Source organism: Nematostella vectensis, chromosome 3, assembly GCF_932526225.1.
Source record: "Nematostella vectensis chromosome 3, jaNemVect1.1, whole genome shotgun sequence".
NCBI lineage: Eukaryota > Metazoa > Cnidaria > Anthozoa > Actiniaria > Edwardsiidae > Nematostella > Nematostella vectensis.
Window position 1 is genome coordinate 5,337,202 of NC_064036.1, and position 22,188 is coordinate 5,359,389.

At 37.0% G+C, this 22,188-nt stretch overlaps 1 protein-coding gene across 4 annotated transcripts; it reads right to left on the reverse strand.

The window, feature by feature from the left end:
- Positions 1-5,152: 5,152 nt before the first annotated feature.
- LOC5512787 (phosphatidylinositol 4-phosphate 5-kinase type-1 alpha) lies at positions 5,153-22,140 on the reverse strand. Of its 4 annotated transcripts, XM_048724986.1 has the most exons (19): positions 21,694-22,037; positions 21,437-21,504; positions 18,882-19,004; positions 18,719-18,769; positions 18,567-18,646; positions 16,977-17,051; positions 16,774-16,816; positions 16,313-16,465; positions 14,568-14,627; positions 14,328-14,411; positions 12,963-13,055; positions 12,823-12,885; positions 12,258-12,519; positions 10,844-10,976; positions 10,133-10,265; positions 8,879-8,963; positions 8,066-8,335; positions 6,842-6,921; positions 5,153-5,599 (listed from the first exon to the last, which is right to left on the reverse strand). In XM_048724986.1, the coding sequence occupies exons 1-19, from the start codon at positions 21,716-21,718 to the stop codon at positions 5,513-5,515; spliced, it is 1,968 nt and encodes a 655-aa protein (XP_048580943.1). In that variant the 5' UTR covers positions 21,719-22,037; the 3' UTR covers positions 5,153-5,512. The 4 variants fall into 4 exon arrangements, with proteins under 4 accessions (XP_048580943.1, XP_048580941.1, XP_048580940.1 ...); XM_048724984.1 differs by lacking the exon at positions 5,153-5,599 and having other exon boundaries at positions 6,515-6,921; positions 21,437-21,498; positions 21,694-22,140; XM_048724983.1 differs by lacking the exon at positions 5,153-5,599 and having other exon boundaries at positions 6,515-6,921; positions 21,694-22,040.
- Between the last annotated feature and the right edge of the window lie 48 nt (positions 22,141-22,188).

The following is a 22,188-nucleotide window of genomic DNA, read 5'->3' on the forward strand; positions in this document are numbered from 1 at the left end:
TGCACGGGCTTCGTAATTCCTCTTTCCAATAAATAATAAAAATTTACCAGTTAGAAATATATTACAACTTGTGTAACACTTGCGTCCTCTTGTAAAACCAACCTTTTTCTTCGCTCATTAAATATTTGCTGTCGCTACCTTTGTGAAATGGCTTGGTTGTTAAAAGACGCGTTTCTATAATAAAAGCCCATTAGACGATGCCATGTTTATCTTTCTCGTCAAAAACGATCATCTTATGACGGTTTTATGAAGCAAAAGCTTTTAGCTTTACAAAGACTGTTGGACGCGAGTGTTGTGTTACGGAGGAGTCGGCTTAATGATACGATCGTTTAGTGGAAGTTGCACTTGTCAGCCGCGAATCCAGAAAAATAATGACTCACTTACGACAAAAAGCACGAACACTGCCGCCTCAATTTATAGAATATAGACATGCAGGCCCGTACCCAAAAGTCCAATTTCGGTTCTTAAGAAATGCCGGAAAAACATGACTTAACGCTTCAAATAAGGTCATTTCAGATCTAATAAGGCGGAAAATTTCTCTAAGTACTTAGTGAGTAATAGCAAAAAAATAGCAAATGCGACTTTTTTTAAATTGATGCGACTTTTTGCAAAGTGTCATTAAAATTTGAGCTTTTCGTATCTGAGCTCATACATAGCGCAAGAATGATCAAGGAAAAAAATCTTAAAAAGCAAAAATCTAGATATGTGCATTTCGGCCTCACGTTATTTGTGTTTCAAAAATCAGTCCGGAATACAAGGAACCGATGGCCATTGTAAGAAATTGTGTCTTCTTTCTCTATCTGGAATTGCGAATTTTCCAGGTTTTTCCATCAGGTTGGTTCTCAATAGACTGGCTATTTGTAGACAAAACTATAAAGCATAAGCTAGATCAATCTGGCATGTCATCAATCCATAAATCAGACGTTTTTGTAGCCAGATCCGACAATAAAAGTCCCTTGGAGATACTGCCAAGGGCATAAATAATCGTATTGTTCTTTCGGGGGTGTTCTTTCGAGATTTATAGGTCCACTTTTTCGGATTTCGCAACCCCCCTTCCCCCCCCCCCCCCCCAGAAAAATCCTGGGTACGGGCCTGACACGCAGCTCATTTAACCATTAATGTTTCAATTTGACCTGTTTGCGCCTGCCTACGATAACAGGTGTAAATAGATCTGGATCCGCCACTGCTAGTGGACGTTAAAACTTTTTTTCTTATTTGAATTAATTCAGTGTTGTAAAATTATCGTTGGTCTATGTAGCTATTGCTTCCACCCGCAACCACTGCCGATAAAAGTTATTATTTTTTTTTGGGGGGGGGGGTGAAAACTATTGTCAAAGTAGATACTAACTATTCTACAGTAGCTTGAAATGTCATCTTATTCCCAATTAGCCTCTTTTATCCTCCTTTTAAAGTTATTGCAGCATTTTCATTATTTTAATTATTTGTGTTATTAGTATGGTCATCATCATTTTATTGTGATTATTGTTGTTGTTATTAATATCGCCATCATCTTCTTCATACTTTTAATTATTTGTGTTATTAGTATCGTCACCATCATCCTACTCATTAATTGTTTGTGTTATTAGTATCGTTATCATCATCTTTTTCATTGTTATTGTGTTTTTTAATATCGCCATCATCATCATCATCATCATCATCACCAGCACCATCACCATCACCGTCACCGTCACCGTCACCATCACCATCACCACCACCATCACCATCACCATCACCAGCACCATCACCATCACCATCACCATCACCATCACCATCACCATCACCATCATCATCATCACCACCATCATCATCATCATCATCATCATCAACACCATTATTTTTCTCATCACTCTCGTTATTATTACTATTACTATTATAGTTATGATCATAACTAACCATCACAAATCTTATTTTCAGTCAAAGCTATCTCCTGTTACACCTGCGTATCAGAGAAATCCTGGAGTGATTGCAATAGCAAAATAAGCAAATTAGAATGCCCCTACGATTTTCTTGACGTGTGCATGAAATTACTGAGAATCAAACGAATAAATGGAACTGATGTCACACATTATATACGCATGTGCGGCGAAAGTCTTCACTGCAATGGTAAAGAGTGTAAGAGGCATCGGGTTTATTGTGAACTACACTGCTGTAACCAAGACCTATGTAACAGCGCCAGCGCGCTCTATTCATCGCTTAGCCTCGTAAGCATAGTATACGCAATGCGGCTATTATTGTAGTTTTAGAATTTAATTGGAATATTTTAGGTATTAGGGACTTTAGGAGCTTTTTTACGGGGATATACCAGTTTAGAGAAGTAAACGAGCACAACAGGACTTGTTTAAAATTTATATTCAAAAGACCAATTTTTTCCAATAAAAAAGATTTTAGGGCCGAAATATTATTTCCACTTTCCACTCATCAAATTTCTGATGACGTCAGTAGTATACTATTGACATAGCATGACGTCATCTCTTTTTCTATTCAACAATACCAATGACGTCATGTCCCGTATTGAATGCTATGGGGCAGGGCAGAGCAATAAAAAACAGGAATTTTATCAGAGAAATGTTTTTCTCAGATTTGATGTAACCAGCCTATCTCGAATATTTTATTATATGGACTACTTTCTGTAATTATGATCGTAAATTAAAGGAATTAAAAAGAGCATATCTGTCTGTTCCATAGAGCCAGTTCACATTAAAATCACTGAGTTTCGCACATTTTCTGCATTGGCATTAATTAATCAATTTGATTAATGGCAACAATGTTAACTTCAGGCAAACATTCTACTTGTATAATGTATTTTGCCTACATGGAAAATTAGGACAAATATTTTAGCTTACTAAATACTGCTGTGCCACATTGGAGACGAAACCCCATTGAACTAGACTGGTCATTTCTATAAAATATGCCATTGCCATAATATCTGCGTAGTATAGGGGGATTGGGAATTTAAGAAGGACCCAACATCATTTTGAAGACGTCCAATAAAATGAAAAACAGAAATGATAAGGATGGCAACACCAACAGAAATAAAATGAAAAATCAAATTGTAAATTTGTACGTACTTAAAATTGGATTTACTTCCACGCTGTAGAGTTCCAAGATATTGAGTCTCAAGAAAATATCCCTTACCCATGTATGGAGTACATAAGAGTTAAGTACATTTGCTGTATATATTTCTGAAGCTTATCAATCGAGGTGTCACTTTGCTGGGTGCGTGCAAATTCAATAGTAATCGAAAACCTTAATAAAGCCCTGTACAAACTGCACCAGCACCTGCACTGCGGAGTTAAGCCGGTGCGCAAACTGCCCCAACACATCACTACCAACATATGGCCAGCATGTTGGTAATAAGTTCACGCACGACTGGCGTTTGGTGGATGACGGGACCAAAGGCAACCCAAGACTCCATCAAAAGGCAAACCAGATTCCGCTGGATTTCGGTTGAATTCGGGTCTGTTTGTCCCCTGTGGCCTGGATAAGTTTTCTGTCGGATAGGCACTACCCACCGGTTAAAAATCCCTATCCAGCGGATAGTTATCCAGCGGACAAAATAGCGTTGCACAAAGCGTGGATAGAACGCTGGATAACTATCCGCTGAATAGCCGTCATTTACCACTAAATATCTTCCCGTTTTCATGGTAACTAGACCCTGCGCACAGGGTTGACTGGGATACCTAAGATCTGCAATTTTTTGGGCCCTGTGTTGTGACATGTATGACAAAGATGCTACTGCCCACCACCTTTGGATACAATAAAAATATATGTATAATCTTTTTTTATTGTAAATGCCATATCACAACACTGATTGGGGCAAGAAAGGTAAGAAGCATCATCTCTTGAAGTGGGGTTGGATTTGAGGTGTGCTCCATTTAAGTAGATGGGGCTGATTGTCCTATCTTTTGCAGTGTAAAAATCTTACAAAAATGAGTGTGTTTGAAAATTGTTAAATATTTCTTAAACATATTTTTTTTGGTTCACTTCCCTCAATGTGCTATCATTTAAGGTTAAATTTATTTTAACACCCAAAGTTAGCCATATTGTATTAACAATATAATTGGGATTTAATGTATTATTTCATTTATGTAAGTGCAAAGTAAACATCAATATCTATTAATGCTATCATATTGTTTAAACATTTTTATTTTGAAGTAAATGAGAGGGCTATAGAATATCCAGAATTGAAAATATAGCATATACATATCGCTAACAGCACTAGAAAGACATAAAATTAAAATGACATTTTATGAGGGATAGAGTTATTTTAGGAAGAAAACAAAAATTATCTTGAGGAAAGGCCAAATACCCATAAATAGTTAGCACTAGAATACCAAAATAACTTTCATAGTTTTACATACCTTACACTACACATGGCTACTGACATGTTTACCTCTAAAAAAGTTACCAAACCAAAGCAGCAGGCTTAAGCTTTTCTAGTTGAGTTACTAATACAAACTTTTTTTATATCACTAATATTGATGAAAACTGCTCGATATTCTGTTAGAACTTGTCTCAACTTACACATGCTATACTTCATTGAAATCTAAATGGTGAAAATATCATGACATTCAATGATCAAGATATTTTATAGTAAGAAAACAAAATGTGTCTTATGGGTAGCCGGACAAGTGTCTCAAAGTAAGGTAGTCACTTCTTTGGGATTCATTCATAGCGAGTTGTAGGAGACGATTTTCTTCAATAAGGGAAAGTTCATTTATTACCCCGAGGGGGGGGGGGGGGGGGGGGGGTGAGGATACTGTGCGGGGGCCTCGAGAAATTTTTGAGGTAACAAGGCGGTCGTTTTCGGTGCAAAATGTTTGCGCTATCCATAAACGCATCTGCATAAATTATTATCGCGCTGTGATGAAAATGCTCGTATTTTTGAGCGCGCACAGCATTATTTTACTATAAATAGAACCATTCTAGGTGAGCAAGTCTAAGAATGATATTTATTAAGGTTTAGAATATGAAATTTGAATTTAGCGCTCAGAGCAGTCGTCCTGACATGTGGATTCATTGACGGCTGAATTGATAACTGATTGTTCTTGAGCCCGGGGGTGGGAGAAGCTTTCCCTTCTTTAGAGGACCTCTGGTAGAAAGTTTCAAACCACAGGTATCCCACACTAAAATAACAAAACGAACCCAGGTATTTTAAATTCCCAATGCTTTATTGTATTTCTTAAAACTATCACCCATATACGGCTAAATGTGAGTGTTCTAACCAGTCTTCCGCGCGGCCGCTTTCCGAATTTTCACTTAAAAAAATCATGGCCATATTTTGAAGTCCCGTATGCGTCCGTCTTACCCTGGGTACCAGAGTCCCGAGCTTCACTCCGACAATACTCCGACAACACGAGCAGCGAAGAAGCGGCGACCGTAGTCAGTTGACGCGCATAGTAAACGAAGCTCGAGACTCTGGTACCCAGGGTTCGTCTGTCTGCGCATGCGTCCCGTGTCACTAGTAAGGGCATCTGATTGTTTAAGCCTCACTGTCGCCTATCGGCCGCTTCTACGATTCTCCGTGAGCATTTATGGTAAAGTCTTCTGTTCCTTCAGGGATCTGAAAGCTGACTTGCCGTTTGGTGGTATGAGATTCCTATGACAAAATAAATATCGTTAAAATGACAAAAAGCAAACAAACATTTAAACTTTAAATTCTTCTATAGAAATATGTTTGGAATTTTATTCTTTAGATGGTAGTAACAGTCTAATATATTTTTTCTAACATTCCAGACACAAATGGCACGAAAACGAAAGATCGCTCGTAGAGAGAAAAAGAATGCGCACATTTTATACTTTTAAGATGTTTATTAAGATTGTAAATGATTTACTGTCTGAGGTCAAAACCTGGGTATCAGAGGTCATTCGCTACCAGTCGGCAGTCATTCGGCACACTATCGAGTGCTCGGCAATGCGAGAACCTCTGGCACCCAGGCGAAAGATGTGAGTTTAGCATACAGTGCCAGTTTTATCAGGTTTATTTTAAGAACACCAGGAAGACAGCACTGGCTCGCTTTGATGGCTTGATTAAAAGGTCACTTGAGTTCCAAGACTAGGCGGTTGTACACAGTTTACCGTGAAGGCGCTGGCAAAGCAGTTGACGACGGGCTAGCTGTGGGGCAATGCATTTAATCACTTGCTTCGATCGTTTCTTTAATTAATTTATTTAGTGTTAGCTTGACTGGCACCGGGTTTACAAGGCTGGTTACACAATACGAGTCAGTTAGTGAATCTTGGAAAACTTACATTTAAAATTAAGGTGTTAATTTGAAATTACATTTCATTGTATGAGCAGAAAGTTTCTAAAATCGCACAATAATATATGTACTTGTTCATAGAAGAGTATGGAACGTTTACAATGACTGGATAGGGTTAGAAAGTGGCTACTATTGGTTGTGCTAAAGAGTGGTATCTCTTAGACACAAAACGTGAATGTAAAATCAAGGACTTTTCCAACGAAGTCAGTTAGACAGAGTCACATAGAGTTAGGAATCATATTTTCATCGCTCACATTCTGAGGAAAAAGTAGTCACCAGGGAGTTCATCTTTCCACTGTTTCCCCACTTGTTGTTCCTCCATTTTTCTCTGTCGAAGTCGTCAAAGAAGGCGAGGAGCTCGCTTCTTCATTGTCTTGAGTATTTGCAGCTTCTTGTGCAGTGCTAGAAACACTAGATTTAGTCTCTAGTGTTATTCGAATATCGTCCAATTTCATATGTATTCCGCCAGAATCATCCAGAGAATTACCGGCCTGCGATAATGTGCGGTCAGTGTTGTCTTCCTGGTTCGCATGCGCGGAGGAGTCCTGCCCGATGGCATTGTGGGTAAGTATCGTACTTACAGACTCTGGCGTTACACTTCCTGCAGACCGTGTTTCCGCCTGTGAGACGTCATCGGATGAGGAGGAGGCTGCGTTCTTATCTAAGGAAGAGGGATTTAAACCATGAAAGAGAGGACGGGGGGAGATACGGCAGGAACATAATGACAGAAACACATGTAGTTAAAATAAAAGGCAGACAGAGATACATACTTACAGAAACACATATAATTAAAATAAAAGGCAGACAAAAACACATGTAGTAAAAGTAAAGGCGGACAGAGACATACTGCCGAAACACATATAATTAAAATAAAGAGAGACAGACGGACAGACGCACAAGTCAAGATCAGTTCAACAAAAGAAGACGGAGGCAGAATTGGTGACAGACACAGAGAGACAAACAGACATAGAATTAGAAAAAAAGACAAAAAAATCAGGAACAGCAACAGCTTCTAAACATTTATTTGGAATTTGAGGAAAAATTAGACATTTCAAGACTATCATTAACGCCCGTCTACACGAGCAAATTTTATGTGGCAAATGTATGTGCCAAATTTTATTTGCTCGTGTAGATGATCGACAAATATTTGTTGTCAATTTGCGTAAGTAATGATTTTGTACAGCGGAGATGCATACAAAATAAAGGCAAGGTTACAAAGAAAAAATGGCGCCCATGACACGAACACGACGAATGAGAAGAAATGCTGCAGCAATAGCCTCCGTTATGATATATAAAATAGAAAAAAAAAAGGAGAAAATGTTGGGTGAAGGCTAAGTCAAAGAGAAGCACATTCATCATATTGTCTCTTTTTGATATTTCGGTTTTTATAGCTATCACTGCGGCTATTCCACAAACTTTCTCAAACTCGCAATTCCTCTAACAATAAGGAAACAAGTTTATCTATCCCTCCTTTCGTGGAGGCCGCCAAGTTGGATGCGCAAATGTTGGGTCTACTGAATTCAAAATATTTGCCACACTTTATGTGGCGTCTCGTCCACACGGACAAATTTCGATATTTAACAATTTTTATTTGCCAAACAAAAGCAAACGTTTTGGATTTTCGACAAATGCATTTGCTACATAAAAATTTGCCAAATTTGATCATCTACACGAGCGAATAAAAATTGCCACATACAAATATGCCATATTAAATGTGCTCTTGTAGACGGGCCTTTAGACAGTCAAACAAATGAAGCGGCACAGACAGACACGGCATCTTTAATACTGATATAGAAAATTGTTACCAGTCCCCTCGGGTTCTCCTAGTGCTGAGCCAGCAGCACCATGGTTGAAGCGGTCTCTTGCTACGGTAGCAGCTTTTTTATCTCGGATTTCCCGATCCGATTCGTTGAAGGAGCGCGATCGCGTTCGCTCCGCTAACGTCGAGCTTTCGGTGGTCGTTGCTCTATCCCGCTGACGGAGATCGGCACGAGCTCGGTCGGCTTCTGTCATGGATCGCACTCGGTTTACAACGGATTGAAACGACCGCTTTCGAGGCGAGGACTTTTCTTTGCCTAAAAAAAATACATAAAAAATGTTTAAATCTTATTCACAATTTTTAGATGACTGCCTGCGTTCTATTGTCTGTCTGTCTGTCTGTCTGTCTGTCTGTCTGTCTTTGCCCGTAATGCTTTGTGTTCTATTGTCAAAGTTTGATCTGTCCGTGATGCTTTGCGCTCTTATTGTCGTGCCCATGATTTGCGTTCTTAAGTCTTAGATTGTCCTGACCGTGATGCTTCGTGTTCTTATATCTGAGTGCCCTGCCCGTGATGCTTTGCGTTCTTAAATCTAAGTTTGTCTTACCCGTAATGCTTTGCGTTTTCAAGTCTTAGTTTTTACTTCCCGTTTGCGTTCTTATGTCTGTCTTGCTATCGATGATTTACGTTCTTATCTTAAGTTTGTCCGAGATCGTCTACCTCCATGCTGTTATACTCGGTAACGCGTATCACTTAGTTTGTCCTGCCCGTGATGCCCTGTGTCCTTATATCTGTTTGTCTTGCCTTTGACCATCTACACCCATGCTGTGATGATGCTCGTTAACGTGTATGACTTCTCACCTGGGAGTTTCTTGAAGACATTGCTAGTCATAAACTCAAGGAATCGTTTACAATAGAAGCTCGGTCGGTGCACAGAAACGGTGTCCTATGGAAATCAAGATTGTGATTTTAGAAGCCACATAAAAAGAAATGACTTTGACCAGAAAGAGGGAGAATGGGGGGGGGGGGGGGGAGGGGGGGAAGAGGGTCTCGTGACTTTCTGAGTGGTAAAAATTTGAGCCAAAGTAAACACGACTGCGTGACGGCTGCGTCCGTCACAAAAGACTGCGACAAAAAAAAAACGAAATGAAAATAAGCGCTTTTTGACAAAGAAACTTTCAGGCTGATTTGTGAAAGATAAATAGCTTGCTGTGTGTTGTTGTTAATTTGCAGCTAAAAGACGGGAGTGCGGGCGAGTTAACCATGCAAAAGGTTGTGTTTTCGTACGTGCCAATCGCAAACAATAGAAGACGGTTCTGATAGTACAAAAAAGCACCGTTTTATTTGGTCTGATTGGGAAACATAAACAAAGTAGAATCGTGTTTACGCTTCGTATCGCCGGAGTCCTACAAATAGAAAATCCTTTCATGCATGTAAAGTTTTGAAAAAGAAGTTATGCAAACTACAGGGGCGGGAATCACCGACCACCCCTCCCCCTGAAACCACAACCCACACCAAAACGTGCTAAAAACGGGGACAACACAACTAGACTTGCAATGCCTCAGCAAAGTGAATTGAAGTTAAAATTGTGAAATTCTAAGAGTAATAGAACAGTTGAAGAATTATTAGCACAAATAAAGTACTTACAGTGATAACGAATATGTCCAATGTTCGTGAATTGGAAAAAAAAAGTTGTGTAGATCCTTATTTTGTATACTTACTGGAAATTGGAAATTCATTTTAGAAATAATTAGTGGCCTAAATAAATAGTTTTTTGAATAGTAATAATTACAGTTCACGCTACATAATTACGGGAAAAAATAACGGCTCTAAGGGTGTCCACATTAGAGAACTATTAATGAGGGGATAAAAAAAACCATCATGATTAACCTGCAGGCACGCGTTTGAGCGGTTGATTTGTACTTTTTCTTTAACGAAAACAATACTACACAGGCTGTAGTTTAAAAAAGGCAACTTGCCGTAACCTAACATGCTGAAGAAGCAATAACTTCTTCCCGTAGCTAAACATATTGAATAAGCAGTTTTTTTCCGTAGCCTAAGATGCTAAAGAAGGAGTTTTACCTAATATTCCGTAGCCTTGCATGTTTTACCCACCCCGTCATGAACAAGCGCCTTCCAGCCGTGCTCCAACTTCTTCTTTAACCGGTAACTCTGAAGGATGTCGATGATTCCAACAAATAACAGCAGCTTCTCGCCCTTCGCGTTACGAGCAGGAATGCTACCAAACCTACACAGACGGGCGGACAAGATAAGGTTAATGGGCCTTGGCGGTCCAACCAGACCAGTAAATTTACCAAGATCAGATTTTCCATCCACTTTAACCTATTCACTCCTTGACCGCCCTAAAATGACATTTTATGCTAATCTTCCTCCATGCATAAGGAGCTTTTGACTGATAATTTAGAGCGGATGGCCTTTTAGCCTTGCAGATTCTAGTAGATTATTTTGTCCTTTATCGGTTTAGATTTCCGTCGGCCTGATGGAAATCTGATACGGTAAACTGGTGCGATTACCGCTTTTTAAAAGTTCTTGATACAAACACGCAACTCAATTGTTGTTTTTTGTAGAGGAGAGCCCAGAGGGAAAAAAAGATATCTCAAGATGGTTAGAGCCAACAAAAGCAACTGAACTCATCCTCGAAAACCCTTTTTCCCCATTTTCTTTCTTGAGTGAAATGGAAAGACAGAAAAAAACCTTGGTTTTCGAGGATGGTGAGAGGCACAGCCACTACATAGTGGCGCTGCGCTTAGTGTACATACCACGAAGACTCCCATTAAATGTTGTTATATTTCTTGTTATACTTACGGTCTTTCCACCGACTCTTTCACTCTGATGGCCTCCCAGGCGGAGCTGAACCCCTCTCTGACCTTTAGGCTCTTGGAACGCTGTAGACGGGCCTTGTCAGCGGCAGCTGCTGCATCGACCTCTTTCGTATCATCTTCACAACAAGTGTAAAATTCAGTATCTAAGTATGCCTCAACGTACTTTCTCGCAGTCTCTTAGTTAAGACTGGATAAAGAGTCAGTATCTAATTTGGTTGGGAAATATTCCAAAGTTGATCGTTTTCAAAGGTCATCGTCAATGCTATTAGACGAGTTTCAAAATTAACTAGTAATTTCGAGTGTTTACAATCAATAGGAAGTGGGGTGTCAGCATTGCCCGTTAGGAAAAAGTTATAAGAATTAACAGAACTTACGCCCTAAGTTTAAAAGAAGGCAAGGGAGCAATCAATGACAATTTGTAATGCCATTTGAAAATGGAACATCCATGGGATATAGGATAAGACACAAAAATAACCAGCATCAAACTATTTATTCATGTTCCGTTCCAAACGCAAATGACCCTAGAACAATTGAATTGGTTCATTTGCAGAGTATGCATTCTTATTTGGAACGGTACATGAAAAGAACGGCGTCTAAGCTCGGTCTAAAGCAAGTAAAGCAAATGGCTTTTAAAATGTTGAAAAATGTAATAACAATACATAAAAGCATACATAATTTATCGTATTGCCAGTCTCTATGCTAATTTAATAGCTTAAGTTATCAGCTAATACAGTGAATGCGACATGGGTGATCAGAAGCATGAAGTGGCGGGGAGGATGTAATACATACCGTATTAGTAGACACAGTTAAACCACAAACTTCAAAAGCTACCTAGTGCAGACATTTCTAAGCACAAATTTGAGAAGCATGAAGAGGTGAAGAGCTTAGTTTTTAAAAGTCTGAATTCAAACATCAAGAGACCATTAACAGGCTATAACAATTCTAATTTCTCTCTTCTTCATTGCCTGTGGAAGTTTAAAAATTAACATAGACAAAGACTTTTAAAAACCAAACATTCTGGCTTTATACAATACCACTGCCTAAGTATGGGGTATAGAGATGGAGAAGTTAGAGTTGATAAAAATTATTCTAAGCACCATACTTAAAATGGTTAAAGAAAAATTTTTGGATTCTAGCTACTTGACACTTCTTTACATTGTTTATAAAAAAGGAAGAACCAGCTCCAACTGGATGCAATAACTGAATCTTAAGGAAAAGGGTAAGCTGGTTTTATTTCCAATTTCCCAGCTAGCGCAACAGCATTTTAAAGTAGGTTACTTTGGTTAAAGTGGATGAGCTTGAAATTGACCTAAAGGTTACTGAAAAGGCTAAGAACAAAAATCAATCCTACTCAGGTCTTGCACAAAGCCAGACGAACATTAGTGAGGGTTACATACGTATGTGCACTCCATGAGTAAAAGAAACATCCCAGCTGCGTGATTTTCCTAAGAGCCTTTTTATCGTCACATAGTCTCCTGTCTCACCAGGGGTTCTTGCCTCCTGTTGTATGCTGGTTGCAAGTTGGTTGCTATCAACAGTAGAGTTCATCTGGCCTGAGGGGGTGAGGGTACCTTCTTGTTGGCGCTCTCTGGCAGCCTCATCAATGTTATGGATTCCAAGAAGGATACTATAGTCCATTATTTTGAAGCTTTCAAGAACCTGTATACAAAAAAGTGTCAACCAGACACTTTTTACACAGTTTACACTATATAACATAAAACTTTCGTCTATCAGCCACTTCTTTGTTATTGTTACAAATTGACACTTCTATTTGTTATTGTTACACTTCTATTGCTATACTCATTTCTATATCATTCATATATTCAAGTGTTATAGATTGCCAATGATATCTAATTGAAAGTTTCTCAGTTACTTCCTTGAAGTAGCTATGGGTTCTTTGTGTTATCCAGTATTGTGCATGTGCATATTATTATCAGCACAGAATATATGCACAGTACCTACCCGACAGTCTCTTTGTAGAGTCTTTATCAATGAGGTATAAATTTCCGGTTCTAAGAAAATCCCCTAGAACAAATCAAGACCAAAAGTGTCACATATACATAAGTAATGTATAAAGCAATTATCACATTTCATTTTTATACCTCAGGGAAATCCACAATAAAGTCTAGATCTTTAAGAGTTGGATGTTTTTTTGCTCTTTCAGCTTTAGAAGCTCTTCTTTTGTAAGTAGATCCCTAGATTAGAAAAAGAAAATAATAATAGAAGATACATTACTACTAAGGGGATTACATAGCCAAATTCGTTGTAGCACGACTGGGAATAGAGCATAGTCAATCATACCACCATGACAAACTAACTCCCTTGCTGTGTGTGATCAATTGGTTTATGACGGGCAATACCACCATGTCCAATAAACCCTCTTGCTAAGTCCAGACGTAGGACTCTCTTTGCACTCTACATTCAGGCATGCGTGAAATGTGCATGCAATAAATACTAGGCACCCTCTTTAACGCGAGCCAGAATGTCGAGCAACAGGGGTCTCAGGTTTTGACTACTCCCTTGCTGTGTGTGATCAAATGGTTTATGACGTGACAGTGAAAACATGTGAGCCATCGACTGGTTCAGATGGTTGATAAACTATGTGCTATTCCCAATGCATCATTGCAATAATCAGGGCTTCTGGAATTATGCGGAAAAAACTCAAAATTACGCGGGATTCTTTGCTAGATTAATTACGTGGAAAATCAATCATTACGCGCTAAATTACGCGGGATTTTGCAATAAATTTTTCTTTAAAAATCAAAATTTTGAGGGATTCTTTAATGAATTACGCGCTAAATTACACAGAATATCAACTGTTACGCCCAAACTACATTTTGTACCAAAAAAAAGCATAAAATAACTTAAAAAGGTTTATTTTTGCGCGGAAATATCTTAGGCGAGTTTTCATTGGCTCCTAGCCACCAGCCAATTAAAAAAGGTATTTTATTATTAGTCCTAGGCCTTCGCGGTTTAGAAAAGAACGCCTAGTCATTTTATTAGTTTTCAAAATTCAGTTCGAAAAATCGCACTCTTACGAAGAATATGTTTTTTTTTCACTTTTTAATAGAGGTAAGAACCCTAAAAGAACTCATCAGCTGTGCACTTAAATGTTGTCTTTCAAAATTTAGCCAAATTACGCGGGATTACGCAGAAATTTGTGGATTACGTGGATTATGCAGAGAAAGCCAAATTACATGTATCGGCACAAGCGCGTAATTCCAGAAGCCCTGAAAAATGAATTCAGCTATAGCTGCTTGTATCACAGCGGCGTAGCTAGGATTTTTAACAGGAGGGGGCCCAAAAGGTCCTTTCAAGACATTTTCTCCTGTATTTTAGATAATGTCTCATACATTTACTGTAATGTTGGCTGCTAGAAGGGGGGGCCCCCTGGTTACGCCCCTGTATCACATACAGTAGAAGGTAATGCCGATTTTTACATAAAATCTGAATAATGGTTGCTGTACCTTGAGGTCATACTTGTAATGGAATTTCCAGTCTCTTGGAAGTAAATTGTTCATCACAACCAACCGAATATTTTTCCCTCCACACTAAACAAAGACAACAAAAAGTGAACTGTTCAGTTGGTAGAAATTTACTGAGAGTTGTTGCTTGGAATCATGCACAACATAAATATACAGGAGTATTTAAACCAAGATTAAACTTAACATAAAACAGCATATAAAGTAAAATAAAATAATACTTACCTGGTAACAAAATAGGCCAAAAAACTTGGGAAGGAGGGTTCTCTTATTTTGATTAAGGTTCTACAAATTAAACAAAACATTCAGTAAACATTTAATATTTATTTCTAGTGGGAGCTTTTTTAATCACTAAAATATACTGTAATATTACTATTGTCTCACTCAAAAATTACCTTAACATTGACATGGATTGGATACAGTGCAAACCTACCATGGTATTGATAAACAGCTACTTATTTGATTGGTGCAATGCCAGTATCATTTTTATAAATGCATAATTTGTTCCATTCATTCACATGTCAAGTAACATATGAAAAATAAAGTTAAACTACTTCACACTAGTATGCTATGTACGCAACTTGATATATCTTTGATTAGCCATGTCAAGTGCTTATCAAAGGCTCAAATGCTTCAGATAAATAATATTGGCTGGATGCCATGAAACACCTGCCACAGGATAGACAGGAGCTTTGGTAATCCGGCCCTTTAAAAGATAAAAGCTACCTTATTGATACAGTACTGTAGCAGACTCATAAGTATTGGGAGGGGTGTAGGGGATAAGCTACAGGATAGACAGGAGCTTTGGTAATCCAGCCCATTCTAAGATCAAAGCTACCACATTTTATACAGTACTTTAGCAGACTCATGAATACAGTGGAACCTAGATTTTATGATACTGGATTTTACAATGACTCAATTTATGATGATGTTCCTTTCTTCCGGCGGAAATACAGTGAAATGCATAAGAAATTACCTTGATCTTACAATATTGGATACAACGATATTCTTGATTTTACGATACGACCATATTACTGATATTACTGATTTTTCGACTCGACAGATCTTATGTAAATGCAGATTTACAGTCTTACAGAGAGTAACTGTACACTCGTAAACAGAGTAGAGTTACAATTTTATAAAAAAATTGGTAATTAACCCAACCTTGATACACCAATATTTTCAATGGATTTCTGTTGATATCGTAAAATCGAGGATCTCTTTGCAGCAAAACCTTGATTTAACTATATATTTTCTTTCTCCCAAGGCATATTGTAAAATCCAGGTTCCACTGTATTAGGATATTAGGAGAGGTGTAGGAGAGGGGTAGGGGAACAGGTGCTTTAGACCATCCTCAGGTAAAAGTTATCACATTTACAGGCCTTTCAATATTGTGTTTTAGCCAAAACATGCATATTTTTCGGGCAAATTAGGCTATAAAATAGTGAAATCATCAGGCAATTATAAAGATTGCACAATATTTCAAAATTATGGGCCTTCATTAAATTATAAACATCTTAGTTTTAATCCACCAACACCACCAAAATTTGTACATTTATTGACATACTGTATGTTATAATTATTACAAACAATACCATTATGAAAAATATACATTAACCAACATCAAATTCAACATTTATTAACATCTTCAACAACAAAAATTATCCCCAAGAATCTCTATATCACATGATCATTGGCCTTCTTGTCTAATTAACATCCAAAAACATTAAAAAACAACATCAACATGACAAGTCAACATGACTTCCTGATTATCCAGCACCATACTGAATAAAAGGATTAGTCATCAACAAAATCATCATATACGTACATTGTAATTATCATCAAAATCACAGTCATCATGATTCTATGCCTTCTTGACACCACTATTATCATCAAAAGCACTTCCTGCTCATAATATTACATGCCAAAAACAAGAACATGAAATAAACAGGCATAGAAGTAAAACATACCAAGTAATATCCAGGGAGAAGTTTCTGCAAGAATTCTGCTTCCTTATGTTGTACCGTCTTGATAATAAACTCATCGTCACAGGTTACATAGAACAAAGATCCACTAGCACCAGGGTTTGACAGCTCAACAAGCGGTTCATTGCACAATGCCATCTAGGTGAAATAATGTAGTTTTATTATAAAAAAAAAGAAATAATATACAGATTATGTTTGAATAATGTCTACTGTTAAACAATGTAGAATAACAGCTGCAGCATTAACAATAACAGCATTCAGTCACAGCAGGATCAGTAATAAAAAAAAACAGATATAAGTACATTATAATTATATCAAGTACGACCACCACCAACAAGAAGTGTGGCTGCATTTCAGATTTTGCTGACTGATTTAAAGGAAACAAATAACAAAAAAAAAATTTTAACAACTCAAAAAGTAGCTGTTACATACTGTAGGAAACATACCATAAAGTCATCAGGCCTCATACTAAACAGCTCCCGGAAAAACCTACAAACAAAGAAATAGCTCAATTTTATAATATTATTATATTTTTAAAATTATAAAAGGTATTATTGAATTTGGAATACTGCTAATTTCATTTGAAGGGAATCATGCTAAAGGTTTGGGTACTGTACAATAACAAAATCACCCATAAATGATGAATTACCGGAATGCCACAGGTGCGTAACTCTTGAATTTGAAATCGCTAAACTTGTGAGATGGTGTTTCCCTGGTACCCTCACTAAAAAAAACACAATATAAATTTATAAAAGGGGGGGGGGGGGGGTTGTCATCGTTGTTGCTAGGCTGAATTAGGAAGGTACTTAATTCAATGTGGTTGAGTTGAAAGCATATTATGACCTGGCATAAAACTCTTGTCTATTATCTGGTTACATTATCTGGCATAAACCGGATGTCATAGAACCAGCTAAGGATCAGCATGATCAGATGGGAAGAGGTAGAAAAATACAAATTATATTCATGTCAGAACCACAAATTGAAAAACTGAACACAGTGCTCTGAGACATCTTCCCATATTTTGTCTATGTACCATTAAGCATTCCACAAATACATAGCTACATATTGTAGCAAAAAACAATGCTATGTCTCCATCCAATTATGTGTACAGTGTGTTGCCCCAATAACAGACATTTTTTGCATTTAGCACAATAACTTTTTGGCAATAAAAAGAACACTTTTGATATTTTGTCAGTAACAAGATTGGACCTTTACCTAATAAAATACTTATAATATATATACTGCGCTGTGTTCGAAAAGTATGTGTCACTGATTTGCCCTAATCCCGGTCAATTGGCCCCAATTCCGGACACAAACTTCAGGAACGATTTTTCGTAACTTCTCCCATATATTTCCAATGCTTATAAAATTAAAATAAGAATTTATCTTATTTTGCAAAGCCATCTTTAATTATTTGGATCATAATTAAACGTGCTTAAAAGGCTGTAATTTATAGTTTTGGCTGTCTACATAGCCATTAGTTAGAATGAGTTTAGAGAGTTTGACGAACTAAATATTTGAAACATTTTTACAAGCTGCTAATTATGTTGATATTTTTTGTGAGCGTTGTCTATATATGATTGCACAAATTGACACAACGTTTATATGTACCAAAATCCCTCCAAAGTGTAGTTTAAATGCAAAAACTAATTTCCAACTATCTTTTTAAACATATTTCCAATGTGCAGTCTATTTGTGTCCGTGTTTACGCACACTTCGTGAACAAGCACTGTAAACTTTCAAAACGCTTTCATTCTTCTAAATTAGAAGCAAGATCAAAGAACTTCTATTCTATTGTAAAAGTATTTTACAGTGCTACATTACTAGAAGGACTGCTTTATGTAAAGCATTAAATACACTGCACTGTTAGCTTTCAAACTATGCAAACAAAAGTTCGACTCACATTCAAATAAACTTTTATTTTCCCGCTGGTAATACCGCCAACAACGTTATTACTAATGCACACGTGAGTATGGCTATTTGTTACTCATTAGGTAATGTAAGATTTTTTTTATTTGCATTCGTAAATTTTAAACAGGCTTTCGATGCAAACTGTCCAGAATTGGGTACCATCCGTAATTGGGGCAACACACTGTACATTTCTTGGATTTCTAAGTTAGAAAAAAACTAACTCTTCAAGGCAGAGGACATGTACTGTATTAATGGTAAAAATATATTCATAGTCATAGTAACTGTGGCCCATGCCCAGGATTTGGATAGGTGTGGCTATATAATGTACCTGGGAAATACAACAGTCTCAATCTGGGCAAAATCTTGCATCAATACATCACGCTCTGGCTTTGCAGACAGTCTTCCAACCTAAAAGATCAGATTAAATTATTAGAACCTTCAAGTACATTATTGAAACACCTGCTAAATTCCAACAGTTACCGTAAAACCAATACCAAGCTGTATTGCTGACATCAATGCTGATGAAGGAGTCTAAATTGTCAAAACAGAGGAAACAGTTTATAAATGTGTAGTATACAATCAATGAAAAAATAATATCAAATTGAATATGAATGTGCAATAATTAAACATATTCAAAACTGACCTTTTTATATGTTGTTTCACCTTTTTCATCTACCCTACGGTGACCCAACTTAGATTTAGGTGTTGTGACCTTCATTTTGTCATTCTTGTCTGAATTAGAGGTCATGGCTTGAGCTGCACTGATCTAAATAAAACAAAAGCAGGGTTGTTTAAGCAACAACAGTATTTATATCTTATGATAAATCATGTTATGATCTCTAAACAATAACCCAGTTATTTATTTAGCTACTCAATCAATGTTACAGTATACAGAAAAGATTGAAATCTATGCACATGTACTCAGAAAGATTTGTCACTTATTGAATATCTATATTTTCTGGAAAAAATTGCAGTCCTTTTTTTCTTCACTAGGTGTTATATCGGATGACCAAAAAAAATAAAAAAAAAGACAAAGTGAAGTTTTGGAAGACACAGCAGGGGTCAATAAATTATTCAGATATTTTGAAACAATACCATTCTACAATCAGATTGTGTACAACAAGGACATACACAACTTGAATAAAATATTTATTTAATTAAGGAACTAGAATTCCAAAACTGGATTAAAAAAACTGAGGTTAGAAGTGACAATGTATTATCATATCAAATTACAACCTCTCCATTTGTATCAAACCGCAAACAAAGTGTTTCAGTCAATGGTACTGTTTCTTCATCCAAGTCTGTAGTGTCTGGCGTGCCTCAGGGCTCTGTTTTGGGCCCAGTGTTATTCCTATTGTTTATTAATGACATTTCAACATCTATACAATCTAACCTTCGTCTATTCGCAGACGACTGTGTATTATATAGAGAGGTAGCTTCATTACAGGACTGTCAAGCTTTACAACAAGACCTCGATCGTTTATCTGTGTGGTCAAAAACTTGGCAACTTAAATTCAATGTTTCTAAATGTTATCATTTAGGAATTACTCGAAAGAAAATACCTGTTAAGTTTACTTACTCCATGGATGGAAAATGTATAACCCAAGCATCTTCTACCCCCTACTTAGGAGTAACCATCGCTGATAATCTATCATGGAACGAACACTGTGATAACATCTGCAAAAAGGCAAATTCTACCCTTGGCCTTTTGAAACGCATTCTATCTGGTTGTTCTCCTGAAGTAAAGGACTCTGCCTATAGAACACTTGTTCGTCCTAAATTAGAATATGCCACCAGTGCATGGAATCCATATACACAATGTAATATAAACAAGATTGAGATGATTCAACGACGTGCAGCAAGATTTGTTTTCAATGATTACTCACGCTATAGTAGTGTTTCTCCTATGATCAACTCACTAGGATGGGAATCCTTGGAACAACGTAGGCAATTAAATCAAGCACATATGTTCTATAAAATCTACAATGGCCTTGTTGGTATATCTTTTCCACCCGAAGTAACACCTATCACAAGAGTCTCAAGACAACCCAACTGCGCGCCCTTCCATCAACTTGTAACATTGAATGACACTTATAAATATTCATTTTACCCAAGAACTATAAGAACTTGGAACAGTATAAATTTATCTACAATCCCAGATTCGTTAGCTAAGTTCAAGGACAGTTTATTATTAAAAGTCCAAACCAATTAATAATACCTATTGATATATATATGCATGAAAAGATATATTTATTTTTATTTAACATTTACATTAACAATTAACATATTTTTTACTAGTTTCTGATCTTTAGGGTGCATGCCATGGATGCATGGAGCGGCTGCCAAACTAGCGGGAGTTGGCTCAAGGGTGAGGCAAAGATTCTTTGTTTCGCGCCTGGGTTGATTCTTGTTGGTTGGCTGTTTCATGCATTTATGGCATTCACTCTATTGATGATAATTTTAATTTCATGTATATATAATTAATTATTTAATTTTATCAAATATCTAATTTCAATAATTTTCAAGTAATATATATTTATGCTTCATTTTAAATTTAACCTAAATTATTTCTCCGATGGCCGATAATAATTATTATTATATTTTTCTTTTGTATTTACATATTGTATTTTCTTTTTCAACTCCTAGTATAGTCTTAACTGTTTTTTATGAGTATAACTATTAAAGATTATTAAAGATTAAAGATTCTACTCTCCTATCAAAACAGAGAGATTCTATCTAGCAACAATGCAGAGGTTATCGGGCATTGAAATGATCGAAATACCAAAAATATACTTATAAGAAAAAATCATACAATACAAAACAAAGAGAAAACATTTGATTTGTCAGTAAGACCTTGTGAAAGGAAACTGTAACACTACTGTACTTAAAGAGTAAAATAATTATCATCATTTAGCTTAGTTTATGAGGCTGTAAACAGGTTGAATATGCGCGATCGAATATGCTGAAGGATTATAAAACAAATACCAAGACTTTAAACTTCCATTACCTGGTACGAAGATCCTACTTCGGGAGACCATATGGCACAATAAGTATAAAGTTTAATATTAATGAAGAGATTTAAGGGCGCAAAGATTTTCTCTGCTTTCCTTCTCCCGAATGCAATGGTCTTTTCCTGAGAAGCTGCCATCAGCAATGAGAACCTCTAGGAAAGAATATTTAGATAACCGGACAACTTACATCCAATGGTGCTGGCTTGGACTTGGGTTTCGCTGAGATCTTGTACGACGTTGTTCCTTTCCCTTGGTCAGTTGCAGAAAAGAGGAAACGAACGAATGAAATGTCGTGGGTGAAGATGCAATGTTTGTCCTAGCGCTGGAAATGCACTATTCAAATGATTTATAGTATATGGACTAAGATGGCAAACAGCATAGAACCCCATAATTTTGCAGTCCTATTATAATTATACGATTCGTGTGATTTTGAACTCTACTTACCGGGTTCCAAGTTGGTTTCCGCCATTTTTAGCTTGTGTGTCCACGGTCACCCAGGGCAAATTCACTCCAATCTACCCTCATTCGACAAACTAGTTTTGGCAGGTTTTTGAAAATTTCTGTAAGGGGATTTTAGAGCCTAATCGACAAATGTATAAGAGAGAGTCTTCTACATTGTCACCGAAATGGGAAAAAGTATCGACGAACGTTCAAAAGACCATAACAGTAACTTCGCTTCGTAATGGCTCCCACCCGAATGTATCGCCGGACTGGCACGAGTATTTAAACAGTCGATAAGAGATCGTGTCAAAAACAATGTCGATATCTTTCCGCTCTTACGGATTAAGACTGTTAATAAGGTACATCTTCAACAAAAAAGTATCCTAGCCTCTTATCTACTACAAGTTCTAACTTTTATTACGCTTTGCTAGCGTTATTTTATGGTACAATAAAATAATTTTTAGTGCTAGTCAAAGAGTAGTCGATTTCTTATCGGTA

Excerpts from the sequence above, each read along its gene's own strand:
- LOC5512787 (XM_048724983.1), bottom strand. The coding sequence starts at position 21,718 with ATGGCGGAAACCAACTTGGAACCCG. Across the intron at positions 19,005-21,436 it reads CCAAGCCAGCACCATTGGAT|ATCAGTGCAGCTCAAGCCAT; the intron begins GTAAGTTGTCCG and ends TGTTTTATTTAG. Across the intron at positions 8,964-10,132 it reads AGGCGCTTGTTCATGACGGG|GACACCGTTTCTGTGCACCG; the intron begins GTGGGTAAAACA and ends TGATTTCCATAG.